The sequence below is a fragment of the Megascapheus bottae genome, chromosome 17 (genome assembly GCF_031878675.1).
Source record: "Megascapheus bottae isolate mThoBot1 chromosome 17, mThoBot2.hap1, whole genome shotgun sequence".
Lineage (NCBI taxonomy): Eukaryota > Metazoa > Chordata > Mammalia > Rodentia > Geomyidae > Megascapheus > Megascapheus bottae.
In genome coordinates this window covers 6,371,273-6,385,136 of record NC_143525.1, presented here as the reverse complement: position 1 = coordinate 6,385,136, position 13,864 = coordinate 6,371,273, and the positions used below count along the sequence as shown (strand labels likewise).

The 13,864-nt window shown below is 46.5% G+C and overlaps 1 protein-coding gene across 1 annotated transcript; it reads left to right on the top strand.

Moving 5' to 3' along the window:
• Dhrs7c (dehydrogenase/reductase 7C) lies at nucleotides 1–9,780 on the top strand. The gene is made up of 6 exons (XM_090351572.1): nucleotides 1–154; nucleotides 2,965–3,077; nucleotides 4,338–4,548; nucleotides 5,005–5,097; nucleotides 8,222–8,377; nucleotides 9,528–9,780. The coding sequence occupies exons 1-6, from the start codon at nucleotides 1–3 to the stop codon at nucleotides 9,734–9,736; spliced, it is 936 nt and encodes a 311-aa protein (XP_090207698.1). The 3' UTR covers nucleotides 9,737–9,780.
• Nucleotides 9,781–13,864: the final 4,084 nt, after the last annotated feature.

Sequence of the window (13,864 nt, the reverse complement as noted above, 5' to 3'; positions counted from 1 at the left end):
ATGGGAGTCATGACTGTGCTGATGCTGCCTCTGCTACTGTTGGGGATCAGTGGGCTTCTCTTCATCTATCAAGAGGTGTCCAGGCTGTGGTCAAAGTCTGCCGTGCAGAACAAAGTGGTGGTCATCACGGATGCCATCTCAGGACTGGGCAAGGGTAAGCTGGCTCCACCTATCTGTGTGCCCACCTCCATTCAACAGGCACGGGCTGGGTGGGGAAGGGTCGGTTTGGGGTTCTGTTGCTGCCCTTTGGGTTTCTTTCCTTTGGGGGGAGCTTCCTGGAGGAATACCTGAGAGGACTGGAATGCTTGGGGGTGACAAACTCACAATCTTAGGAGGCAAGTGCTGTGAACTCGTTGTGCTTTCATGGAGTTTCCAGAAATGGCAAAAGGCAGGGAAAGCCCTTAGTTGCAGCCCCAAGCTAGTGGCTTATTTGTTTTAAGTCCAGACTTGGCTCTGGCACTTTTCTCTAGCTGATATGTTCACTTCCTTACCTTACACTTCTAATCTGTAAAGCTAAGATGCTAGGCAGTGTCTAGCTCACCATGCAGCTGTGAGCAATGGGTAAGTTCAAAGCAGGTGGTACTTAGCAGAGCATCTGGCAGCACCCCCCCACCACCACCAAGCACTGGCAATGATGATGGTGATGATTACACTTAGTGTGGCGCTTCAGTGGTGCTCACACCCCACTACTCCCTACATGGCACAGGTGGCCTGATTCTTCTACATCTACCTCCTAGTTTTGTCGGCATTTATATTAGCATCTTCTGATAGTAACGGCAATGAAATAAAAAAAATGTTGATCTAATAAATAGTCTAATGGTTTGATTAGTCCAAACATTTGATTGGGGGAAGGCACTCATTGAAATAAGTATGTTCTTGTGATGTTTATCAATTTCCAGTCAGCTTCCAATATAATCGTAGGATTCAGTAAATTAGTTCAATTCTGAAATTCTTGAGGGTTTTTGAATGGTTTGGATGGGTGAGTGTTGGTGTATTCCCCTTGTCAGGTTGGGAAAAATTGCCTGGAGCTGCTATTGGGGTAAGAAGGGTCTACAAATGTCATCTTCACCCTGTTGTTTGAAGACACAGCTCAACTCTCCTGTGTCCTCATTGGTTATGTCTTACTAAATAGACATCCTGTTCTCTCTACTGCTATGGGATGTATTCATGGCTCAGTAGTCTCCTTTCAAATTTTCAGCCATAGGTTACATAATCAGAATCCCAGGAATTGCCAGACCAAAACACATATTGGCAGAGAAACATGACTGAGTCTGTTATGGTCACTGTCACAATTCCTTCTTACTACATTTCATTGACCCACCCTGGAAAAAGATACAAGACAGAAAGAAAGATGCCCATACATTTTCACATTTTCAGGCAACTTGGGAAGCTAGATGTGCATGACCTTAAATAAATGCTTGCCCTCTATGTGTGGCTGGTGACAGTGATTCCAGGCTCCAACTGCTCCTATGTCAAGCCCAAGGCAAGCAAAACATAAGGGGTTTTCCATGCACACACACACACACACGTACACAGAGAGAGAGAGAGAGAGAGAGAGAGAGAGAGAGAGAGAGAGAGAGAGAGAGAGAGAGAGAGAGAGAGAGAGCACCCCTGCAGCAGGTAGTGGTGGGGAGGTTCACATAGAGAACTAGGTTGCTCACTATGGAGATCAAATGAATCCCATCCACTCCTGACCTTTCCCAGTCTTCCACAATTCAGCCAAGTGGGGTATTGTGTCACCTAGTACTCAGACAGTCTGCAGCAAGAGTGACAACCAGCCTTCCTCAGAGAGCAGCCACTGAATCTCAGCTCTACCTACGACCACCTGCCAACGCCCAGATCTTCTCCTTTAAATGTTGCTGAAATCAACTCTCAGCCTCTTTCAGTCCCTGCAGGCTCTTGCCTCTATCTTTCTGTTCCCTCTGATTTTGTTACCCTCTTCCTGATGGACAGGTATACAATGGTCCTCTGGGTTGGCACAGTTCTGTAGTGTGGGGTTCAGACTGCACGGTTGTCCTCAGGTCAAGCCAAGTATAGACTTTGCCTGGAACCACCTCCTTGCCTGGCACCAGCTCCATGTCCTCACTCCCTGATGAGATTTTTCTGAAGGGGAATCTCTCAAGAATCCTGGTTCCTTGTACCTCTGGCCCTGATTCTGCCTCTACAGAACCTAAGCTGACATGCATTGCCTCTTAAAGTTCTGGAGAGAATGCTAATTCATCTCTCCACATCTGCCAATACACAGAGAACTCTTTCAATAACAGTTCATGGAACAAACAAGCTATCCATATATGTCACTGCTATATTTTTAAACATCAAGATTATTTCTCCAACTGACTGTGTTGGACTGATTTCTCTTTGGGATCTCTCTCTGGATGGAGAGTCTCTCAATTCTTTCTTTCATTGCTTTCACATAAACTTATACTGTTTACCTTTAAAAATAAAAGATTATTGCTCCACAAGCATACTATATGTCTAACAACTGCTATCAGTTGAGAAGGTCCTGTACTGGGTAAATTAGGAATTAGTCCAGAGTTAAAGTAATTAGACAGGAAATAGGTTCACGTTTTTAATAAGAAGAGCCCTGGCTGGGGGAACCTATCCACAGAGAAAGTGCAAAGAGGAGAATGATATTTGATCAGTACAAACATGGTGTTTCTCCCAATCTTTAGATGAAGGTATCTTAGGACAGTACTCCTAAAGGCCCAATGTAAGTGGGGGTGACGCAGTGGTAGAGTGCTTGCTCAGCTTGTGAAAGGCCTTGGGTTCAGTTTCAAGTACCCACTCCCCTCCCCCAAATATATTTCTTGCCTTGGAAGATGCTAAAATGAAGTTACATTTGAAGGATATTGTGGTGCTACTGTGGATTCTTTGGACTTTTTGAGTTCCTTAGAAAAAGGGACTCAACCACAATTGGCTTCAACCATCAAGAACATCCCTGCCCTTGTTCCTTCTTTTCCATAGAATGTGCTAGAGTATTCCATACAGGTGGGGCAAGATTGGTGCTGTGTGGGAAGAACTGGGAGAGGCTGGAGAGCCTCTATGATGCCTTGATCAGCGTGGCTGACCCCAGCAAGGTAAGGCCTAAACTCGTGTGTATATTTAGCTTCCATCCGTTGTTGAGAAACCATTCTTGGACTGAGTGGAGGAAGTTTGGTAATTACATGGGGGGATGATGGGGTGATTAGCCCACTGACCTTGATATAGGTCTGGCTGCCAGTCATTGGGGATTTGTTTTGACTTTTTACTACATCAATAATTTGGGACCCTAACCACACAATGAGAACCTGCTCAGCCAGGCACCAGTGGCCCATACCTGTAATCTTAATTATTCAGAAGGCTGAGATCTGAGGATCCCAGTTCAAATCCAGCCCAGGCAGGACAGTCTATGAGGCTCTTATCTCCAATTCACCATCAAAACTTGAGCAAAAGGGCTCAGATGAACAGTGGCCAGGCCCTGAGTTCAAGTCCCATGACTGCCCCCAAAAGGAACCTGCTCTTCAAGGGCATAGCTCAGAACTCATGTTTGTCAAACACTAGGAATGTACCCCCCCCAGGGTGTCACCAATTTTTCCAATTGTCCCTAACCCTAGATCCAATAGTCTTGATGGCAGCAAATTTCATTTTTTTTAATCTTGCCTTTTCCTTTTTTTCATATATTTTTATTGTAATTAATAGAAGGGTTACATTATATTTGCCAGATAGAAGGTACATTAATTCACATACATTGATACCCTTTCTCATGTCTTGGTCCCCATTTCCCTCCCCCCCACCCCCACCTCTTATCTTGTTTCTCCCCCTTCCCTATCCAATTTCAAATAACCAAATACAAATATATCCAATATATCAGATAACAAGGTAAGATACTGTAACAATATGAGATAACCAAGGATAGCAAAAGAGATGAGAGATAACAGCAAATTTCTAAAGATAAACACAGTACCTAGCTCATAAGTACTGTCCAATATGGATCTAACATGCTTGAGAAGGATTTTCTTATGGCCTATCACTTAGTTTGGAAAGCAATTTCCAAAAAAGAGCCCAGAAGTATTCAAAGTAAATAATGTTACCACTGGGTCCAAAGTGGACCACTATCAACCCCAGTCATAACTGCATACTTACGTCTTCATTTCTTATCATTCTGCTCTCCATGAATGGATCTTCCATCCGTTGCCATTCCAAATCCATTTCTCCATCTTCCTCTTAGTTTTGTCCCTTGTTAGGAATCCCGTGAGCTTTGAAGTTCCAGAGTAGTGGAAGACTGTTGGATAGCAAGCCCCCCAGGTCTACAAGGGGGGAGGTGGTCCCACACAACCCCCCTCTCATTGGTTCAACAGACATTCACCCCCAAGTTGGTCCTCCTGGATCTCTCAGACATCAGCTGTGTCCAAGATGTGGCAAAAGAAGTCCTGGATTGCTATGGCTGTGTGGACATCCTCCTTAACAATGCCAGTGTGAAGATGAAGGGGCCTGCCCACAAGATCTCCCTGGAGTTCGACAAGAAGATCATGGATGCCAATTACTTTGGACCTATCACTTTGACCAAAGGTCTCACGAGTTTTCCCATTTCCCCCTGGGTTTCTGGGTTACCACACCACCTTCATTTTTGCCTCTGTCTGTACTCCCCTTGTATTCTCGATTTATTTCATTTCTTTCTCCCACATTGCCTCATTTAAAATGAAATACAAGGCAGGGCAGGATGGCACTTAACTGGAATCCTGGTTATTCAAGAGGTGGAGACAGGAAGATCACTGTTTAAGGGAAGCCCAGAAAAATAAATAAATAAATAGACAGATAGTGAGACCCTGTCTATCCAAAAGAAACTGAAAAGACCCACATTAGGGAATGGATCATGGAATCATGGAGCTGTGTGTGTGTGTGTGTGTGTGTGTGTGTGTGCGCGCACGCGCGCGTGCACGCGCACGCGCGCATATATCCATAACAAAGAGGTTGTAGAGAATGCACTCCTCTCCCAAATTCCTTACTGCGACTTATGTTTTCCAGTCCTGCTTCCCAACATGATCTCCCGGAGGACAGGCCAGATCATACTGGTGAACAACATCCAAGGGAAGTTTGGAGTCCCCTTCCGTACAGCTTGTAAGTTGCAAAGGCAGACATGGTGAATCTGTGTGTTGTATGCCTTAAGTGACAGAGGTGCTATCCACTTAGGCCAAGCACATAACTTCATGGAGGGAGGGCTGTCTCACCCAGAAATGAGGTGAGCTGGCTTTTCTGCGTCTTATTTTTCTTTCATTTTTTCTTTTTTTGGTAGTGATCATGGTGGTACTAGAATTTGGACTCAGGACCTCTTGCTGGCTAGGCAGGCACTCTACCACTGAGCCACGTTTTTGGCTCCACTTTGCGCTGCTTACTTTTAGGATAGAGTCTCACTTCCCACATGAGCATGCCCCTGAGCTGCCATGTGCCAGCTGTAGGCTCCTGGAGGAGCAGGTTCATACACCACGTCCCACCTCCCTTTTGTGGAGATGGAAGCTCATGAACTTTTCTGCCCTGTCAGGCCTGGTACCTCCATCCCCGCAGCCAGCCTCCCAATCTTGGGATGACAGGTATCCATCATAGCTCCTAACTTCAAGCTCAGAAGGGGTTTCATGGACTTTTCTACCTGGAACCAAGATCCTCTCATCCTCGGTCTTCCAAATAGCTAGAATTACAGGTGCACCCAGCAAAGTGCTTGTGTTTAGAGCACCTGAAGCATACAGGTCCTCTCAGAAGATGCTGAGATGTAAGATATAAGGTTTTCCTCCTGCCAAAGCTTGATTTTATAGGAGGGTGGGGCAGTTCTATTTGATCATGACAGTTTGAGATGAAACCCCACCCCATCTTCTATAGATACCAGCCACATGGGCACGCATCTCAAATACCCCCTTTTCTCCAAGAAGATGGACAGGTAAGAATACAAGTTAGAAAGGAAAGGATGGGTCCACATCACAAAATGCAAGGAATGAGTGGGAAACATTCTGAGGAATGAGGAGGTGGAAAGAGCAGACTCCCGGGTGAGGGGCCACCCCTAAGCCAGGAGGGCAAAGGAGAACAGTTCCCAGTGGGAATTCCCAGGAGCATTGGGGAAATTCTGGAAACATTTTCATTCCATATGAGGCAGGTCCTGGAAAGCAGGTGATACTCTGTTTCTATTTCTTAATGGCCCACAGTATCAAGTGTAGGTGTTTATTCAATGTCTGCAAGTAAATAGTCTGGAGGAATAGAGGAAGGGAGGATAGACAAATGGGTAGATCCTCTGTTCAGAGTTTGCTTAAGTTTCCATAACAAGATAACCACAGACTGAGTGGCTTCAACAACAGAAAACGTTTTCACAGCTGCACTATTACAGCCTGCCACAGTCATGGTTACCCAGGCAATCTCCTCTGAGGTCTGTCCTGTTGGTGCCATGTTGCTGTGTCTGTGTGCCACTTTTCCTCTGTGCTTGGGTATGTATGGTGTGTGTTGTGGTGCCTCTCTTTGTGTCCAAATCATACCAGAACTGAGCCCCTTTGTGGCGCATTTTACTTAGCAGATTGTCCTCCAAGCTTTGTCCATTGTAGTGGCACGTGTGTCTGAGTTGTTTCTTTTTACGGCAAAATAGTATTCTATGGTAAGGACATACCACATTTTATTTATTCATCTCTGGATGAACTTTGGGGCTCTTTCCACTTTGCTATTATGAATTGTTCTGCTGGGGTATGATCTTTGTGGGACAAATGTCTTTATTTCTCTTGGTTATGTGCCTCAGAGAGGAACTGTGGGGTCACAAAAGAACTCTTCAGTTTAATCACTGGAGGAACTGCCAGACCATTTCCACAGTGGCCATGCACAAGGCTGGCAGTCTTCCAACTCATTGCCTGAGAGGTACAGGAAGAGGCAGGTGTGCGGCTGAGTTGGGTTCGGCCAGCATGATAGCAATTTCTGGGGCAGTTGAATTAATCTCAGGATTTTCATCTTCTAAACAATCTAAAGCCACAGAGCCTAACTTCCCACAGCAACAGCTGGCTGGATACATGACAAGACCTCCAGTGGACAGGGATGGTGCTTTCATTCACCATGGTCCCTGCCCTCTTCTGCTTCACAGCCATGTCTGCATGTTGCTCACTGCAGACATTTTTTTACCTCGTGACCACTTGAAGTGTTCATGTAAATACTGACCTCTTATCAGATCTGGTTGGATTGGAAGACCCTATCCCAAAATAACCAGGGCAAGCCAGGCACTGGTGGCTCATGCTTGTAATCCTAGCTACTCAAGAAGTTGAAATCTGAGGAGCAAAGTTAGAAGCCAGCCTGGGTAGAAAAAAAAAATCCATGAGACTCTTCTTTCTAGTTAAACAGCAAAAAGCTAGAAGTGAAGCCATGACTCAAGGGATAAAGCACTTGCTTTGAGCATAAAAGCTCAGGGATAGCACCTGTGCCCTGAGGGTAAGACCGCAGGACTGGCACTAAATAAGTAAATAAGAAAATTAATAAAGAGGGAAATGGGGATCATGTCATGAGAAAGGGTATCAATGTTTGTGAAGTTATGCACCTTCTATCTGGTGAATATAATGTAACCCTTCTATTAATCACAATAAAAAATTGGGAAAAAAAGAAAATAAATAAATAAAATGAAAAGGGATAGAGGTGTGGCTCATCTATAAAAATGGGTGCCTAGAAAGCACCAGATCCTGAATTAAAATCCCAGTGCCACCAAAGAAAAAAGGGATTAGTCATATAGCAGCTAAGTGTCGAATCTGAATTCAGTTTTAACTCTGAGTTTTGCTCCTGTCTTTTTCTCTAAGAGGGCTCTCTATCCTCAACTATAAAGTAAAGGTTTTTATTGTTATTGTTGTTGTTTTAGGGGTGTGTGTGTGTGTGCGTGTGTACTAGGACTTCAACTCAGGGTCTAGACACCGTCCCTTAGCTTTTGGCTCAAGCCTGGCACTCTACTATTTGAGCCCCTTCTGGAGTTTTGGTGGTTAATTTAAGATAAGAATCTCATTTATTTTCCAGCCTCAGCAGCTTCAAACTGTGATCCTTAGATCTCAGCCTCCTGAGTAGCTAAGATGATAGGTGTGAGCCACCAGTGCCTGGCCCCGAGGTGGACTTGTGAGGCCCCTTTTGGTCCTGAGCTTGGAGGACTGTGTATGCCAGCTGTCCTGTCTCTAAGGCATCTGCGGGGAAGCAAGGATGGGCCTTTTCTACACCAACACCCATCTCTGGCTGATGTGTCTTCCAGATGCAGCCTCCAAGCACGCTGCCCTAGGCTTCTTCGATTGCCTTCGAGCGGAAGTAGAAGAATACGACGTGGTGGTGAGCACTGTAAGCCCAACTTTCATCCGGTCCTACCAAGCATATCCAGAGCAAGGACACTGGGAGCCCTCCATCTGGAAATGTGAGTTTTTCAGAAGGAAGCTGGGAGCGTGGAGGGTGGAGGTGGGAGGCTGTGTGGGTGGCTGGGCCCAAAGTGAGGGATTCTTGAAGCATGCTTCTAGGGTGGGATGCACATCTTCAGACCTGTGGCCTCTTGATGGAGGATCTTTTGATCCAGGCCAAGCTGAGCTCAGGCACTAAACCTGCCTCTGGCCTGTTCCTTATGAGAACCAGGCCTGGAAGCGCCTGCCTTCATACCGCTGTCTGAGGAGGCAGCCCCAGGCAGAAGCTGTGTCCAGCCAGAGACACATCTGGAAGCCTGCCTCTGTGACACATAAAATGGATGAATGAGTCTCTGAAGATGGGAGCCAGTGGGGCTAATGCTTGTAACCCTAGCTACTCAGGAGGCTGGGATCTAAAACTCACTGTTCAAAGCCAGCCAGGGGCAGAAAAGTCTGTGAGACTCTTCTTATCTTAAAAAGAAAAAAGAAAAGCTACCAAAAGAATAAAAATAAAAGCCAGAAGGAGAGCTGTGGCTCAAGTGGTAGAGGACCAGCCTTGAGCAAAAGCAAGTCAGGGGAGAATACCTAGGCCCTGAGTTCAAGCCCCAGGACTGGCACCCCCCCCAAAAAAAAAGTCTCTTAAGTGCCTCCGTTTCCTCATTGGAAAACAAAGGCTAATAGAAATACCTACCAGAGAAAGATAAAGATTCCAGCTCTCTGACCTACAGGGAGTACTCTATAAATACATGGTGCCATGTTCTAGAAACTTCTACACAAAGAGATACTCCATCTTTGCCCAAGACTCAAGGTCTACCTGAAGGAAGACCCCCAAGCTGGGGACAAGGATGTGGTTCCAGGAGGCGCTGAGCAAGCTCAAACTCATAATACTGATGCTTGACAGGCCCAGAATTCAATTGGCATTCCAATATTCTCTGCCAATGCCCTCCTTCCTTCTCCTCAGGCCCCTGCGGGGACACTGAGGCAGGAGCAAGGACACTTTACACTGCAGAAGGGGAATTCCGCAGAGGTGATGCGTCAACTCCCCAGGGGTGGTGGCAAGCAGAGAGCAGAGCAGCCTGGCAGCCTTGTCTACCTGGGTAGGCAGAGGGGTCGCCCCAGGCCATTCTGTGTCTTGGCCTCAGACCCCACTCCCCATCTCGGGGTGTTCAGTCTTTTCCAGAAAGCTGGGCTATGGCGTGCACCCAGTGGAGGTGGCCGAGGAAGTGATGCGCACCGTGCGGAGAAAGAAGCAGGAGGTGTTCATGGCCAACCCTATCCCCAAGGTGGCCGTCTACGTCCGCACCTTCTTCCCGGAGTTCTTTTTCGCCGTGGTGGCCTGTGGGGTGAAGGAGAAGCTGAGTGTCCCCGAGGAGGGTTGACTGCGGGAGGTCAGATGTGCCCCCCTGGAGGAATAAAGGCTCTGCCTGGCCAGTGCTGGCCCTCCTGCCCTGCTACCTGGCTCAAGGGTCCCCTCCTAATCTATGGGGAGCTCCCTGAGGGAGGCATCCACCTTCCTTGGGAGAAAGAGAGAGAGAGAGGGGGGGGGGCACTCCAGGGTCCCTGGGGAATCTCCCACTCGGCTTCCCAGGATGCACTTCCAGAAACTTCTCTGCTCTGTGAAGTGACAACTGAGAAGGGACACGGAGAGCCATAACGTGTCACACCCAGCACTATGCACATGCTCTGTGACCGCCAGCCTACACAATGGTTCATCTGAGGTTCACCACCACCACCCCCCCCAAAAAAACCAATCTATATCTTATGCCAAAGGGACTTGTTGGGTGGCTCTCACAGAGCTGAGATTGGAGATGGCAGTTCCAAGCCAGCCCAGACAGGAAATTTCGCCAGAGACTCTTACACCCCCTAATTAACCACCAAAAAGACAGAAGTGGAGCTGTGGTTCCAATGGTAGAGCACAACCTTAAGAGAAAAAGTAAAGGGGCAGTCACCCAGGTCCTGAGTTCAAGTTCCAGTACTGGGAGGGAGGAGGGCGTGTGCATAGAGTATCAGAGGAAGGAGGAAAAGACAAGGAATCTGTCCACATCAACCTCCAACAACCAACTGGGACTTCAGAACCCTGTTGGACAGCACTGCCCAGTGGGATCTTCTGTAAGAATGGAAATACCCTGTCATCTATATCATCTGATATGGCAGTCATCAGACACATGTAGCTACCTAGCACTTGAGAAACTTCCAAGTTCTGGGCAGTGTAATGTCCTTATCTGTGGGCCTTGGTCTCCGCTGGATGCTCCTTATTGCTTTCAGATGTCACTGAGTCCCTATGTCCAGTCAGAATGGGATGTCGCATCAGCCTCGTAATGAAAAATGCTAACTCTTGCATTGGAACACAGGGCAAAACAAGATATTTTAAAGGGGCAAAAGGTGGGTAACGGGCTGGGTGGAACATGGCATGTAATGAGTAAGGGCCACAAGATGTCGCTGTTTCTCCAACCATCTCCACTGAAATCCTCCAAGGCACAGCAGCAATGTTCCTCAGTATCTTCAGTCTCTAACAAAACTTCCTCCCTTTCAAGGTCCTATTAGACCCTCCTATCACCCTCAATTCATCAGAAGGGCTGACAACCTATTCACAGATGAGAAAACTAAGGATGCTATGGAGATAATAGCAGTTGCTACTTTGGGCAGAACAAAAGGAGCCTCAGACACAAAAGGACTGTATTGTAGAAGGACCAGATAGTTTGTGATTGTCCCTGACCAGGGAGTAGCCACCCAAACACACTGCAGCTCTTAAAGAATCCCTCCTATTCCACATTGGAGAAAAGAGGAGCTGATTTTCCTAAGGGCCCTTTTTTTCCTCTACTTAATTAGACTAAGTAGAAAGCCTATTGAAACAGAAATGGGGGAAAATAACATTCCTCAACAATCATATTTCACATCTTGGCCTTCACAAAAAAAAGACCAGAGTCCTTACAGACAGTACATTGCTTGGCAGGGCAGCGCCCTCCATCCCATGTGGTTGTCAGATGTCCCAAGTCAAGCCATGGCCAGTGTCCAGGGCAGATTGTGACTTCCCCATTTCCTGCCTCAGGAGGCTGGCCTGTGTGGACAGCAGCAATGAACTTCCCTGGCTGTTGGGTCCTAATTAGACTCAGCCATTGGGGCCTAGCTGGCAGGAAGAGAATGTGGCTGGGATACTCAGTTTCCCAGCTCCTTTCCTACCCGATTGCTGTGCCTGGACCCTGCTCCCAGTTGGCAGGTGCTGGCCTGGAGCTCAGCACCTTTCTCTACTTATGCTGCATCACTATTATTTTCTCCTAATTTTAACCACACCTTTGTAATTATTTATTAACTCTTGTGGTTTAATATTTTAAGTGGCAGATTAAATAGTGTTTTACACACACACACACACACACACACACACACACACACACCAAATGTTTTATTATTCTAACCTGTCCAGAGCTTAAGCACCAGAGGGAATAAGAGTTTATTTTTATCCGCATTTGAGTCACTGGCCTGGGAGCACTGATTTGTCTGACTGCGGAAGATAGGTTCCATTGTGGAAGAGATGACATAAACCCTTGTAAGTCACTGACCAAAACAAAGTAATAAACCAATGCACTTCCTGAATCCTTTGTTGGGACATCAGGAAGCAGGTAACAAAAGAACTGAAAATTTTCTCTGCAGGTTTCAGAAATTATAATAGTCATAGTTTTAGGGTTGGTGGAAGCTAGTAGCCTGCTAAGTTTAACAATATATTCCAAAATAAATCTTACCAGTGACTGGTAATAAATGGCTAATACGAGATCTGGAGCTAACCTGAGATGATTCTGACTCGCAGTTGGCAACATTCCATCACTCTACCATCAGGAAGTTGTGATGGTCAGTCTGACGGATATGCAACACAGATGTGGCTTCTTCAGATGAATGCTCTTTTTCATGTGTGTGCTAGTACTGGGGCATGAACTCAGGGCCTGGGGACCATCCCTGAGCTTTTTTCAAGTGTGAGCATTCACACTTGAACCATAGCTCCACTTCCAGCTTTTTGCTGGTTAATTGGAGATAAAAAAAAAAATATCTCGGGGCCAGGAGTTTGGCCTAGTGGTAGAGTGCTTGCCTAGCATGCACGAAGACCCGGGTTCAATTCCTTGGTACCACATGCATAGAAAAAAGCTGGAAGTGGTTCTGAGGCTCAAGTGGTAGAGCTCTAACTTTGAGAAAGTCCAAGGACAGTGCTCAGGCCCTGAGCTAAAGCCCAATACTGGCAAAAAAAAAAAAATCTCTTGAATCTGGGCTCGGTGTCTCACGCCTGTAATCCTAGTTACTCAGGAGGCTGAGATCTGAGGATCACGGATCAAAGCCAGCCCAGGCACCAAAGTCTGTGAGACTCATCTCCAATTACCAACTAGAAATGCAGAAATAGTTCTGTGGCTCAAGGGGTAGGGTAATAGCCTTGAGCTAAAGAGCTCAGGGACAATGCCCAGGCCCAGAGTTTAAGGCCCACAACTGACAAAAAAAAGGATCTCTTGACTTTCCTGCTTAGGCTGGCTTTGAACTTCAATCCTTAGGTCTCAGCCTCCTGAGTAGGTAGGACTACAAGTGTGAGCCACCCGTGCCCAGCTTCTCATTCAGACAACTTGGCTCACATACACAGGAACTGAGGATACGACCTGATTTGGAATACTCTTTGCACATGGAGTAGTTAGCATGATATCACACAAGAATAGGGAGAGTTCCTTATCCAACATAACCAATGTCCTTACAAGGAGGCAACTATATGAAGACAAGACACCCAGAGAGACACACAGGCCATGTGGAGCTGAAGGCAGAAGCCATCCTTCTACAGCTGCCTGTCAAGGCACACCAGGTGCCAGCCACAGCTAACTTGCTTCTGGTTAAGCAAATTATTTTTTCCTGCTTGTTTCCAAGGAACAGGATCCCACTGACAGCTTGAACTTAAACTTTCTGTTTCAAATCACAAAAGGGGTGACCATTTGTTATGGCAGCTCTTGAAAACTAGTACATTCTATCTGTTTCCAGCCTGGATCTTAACTGATCCAGATAATACCCAAAAGAAATCCATGGGATTCATTTGGGGAAACTCAAGAACCAGAGGAAACAGGTTCTTCCTTTCCAGAGACACAAGCATCCTTCCAGATGGCCTCATTCTGCCCAAAGAAACAACTGACCCCATAGGTCATCAGAGAACGAAACTGTATGGTACTGTTTATTTCCAAGTAGCTTGTGGGAAATTCACACATTAAAATGGAACCCCTGTCCCTTTCCAGGGTAAAACTACTCTCAGCAAGTCTGTTCATTGAAAGGTGTCTGAGTGGAAGAGAGCAGGGCCCTGTGTGGCCTTCACTCTCAGCTGTCTGTCCATGGTCATGAAGAGATGGCCATTCATGGCTCCAAAGGTCTTAACTGTCTAAAAGCTGAGTAGAAAGAGACATCTGGTTACCAGATTCGTCCTTCTCTTTGCCTGACTCATTCTCCTGGTCCCTGGGGCTCCTGCTTTCTGGTAGGGCCACCTTCCCCATAGCTGC

Coding starts and splice junctions, on each gene's coding strand:
- Dhrs7c (XM_090351572.1), top strand. CDS start 1: ATGGGAGTCATGACTGTGCTGATGCTGCCTCTGCTACTGTTGGGGATC. Junction 5,098..8,221: donor AGTCCCCTTCCGTACAGCTT/GTAAGTTGCAAA, acceptor TGTGTCTTCCAG/ATGCAGCCTCCAAGCACGCT. Junction 8,378..9,527: donor GGAGCCCTCCATCTGGAAAT/GTGAGTTTTTCA, acceptor CGGGGTGTTCAG/TCTTTTCCAGAAAGCTGGGC.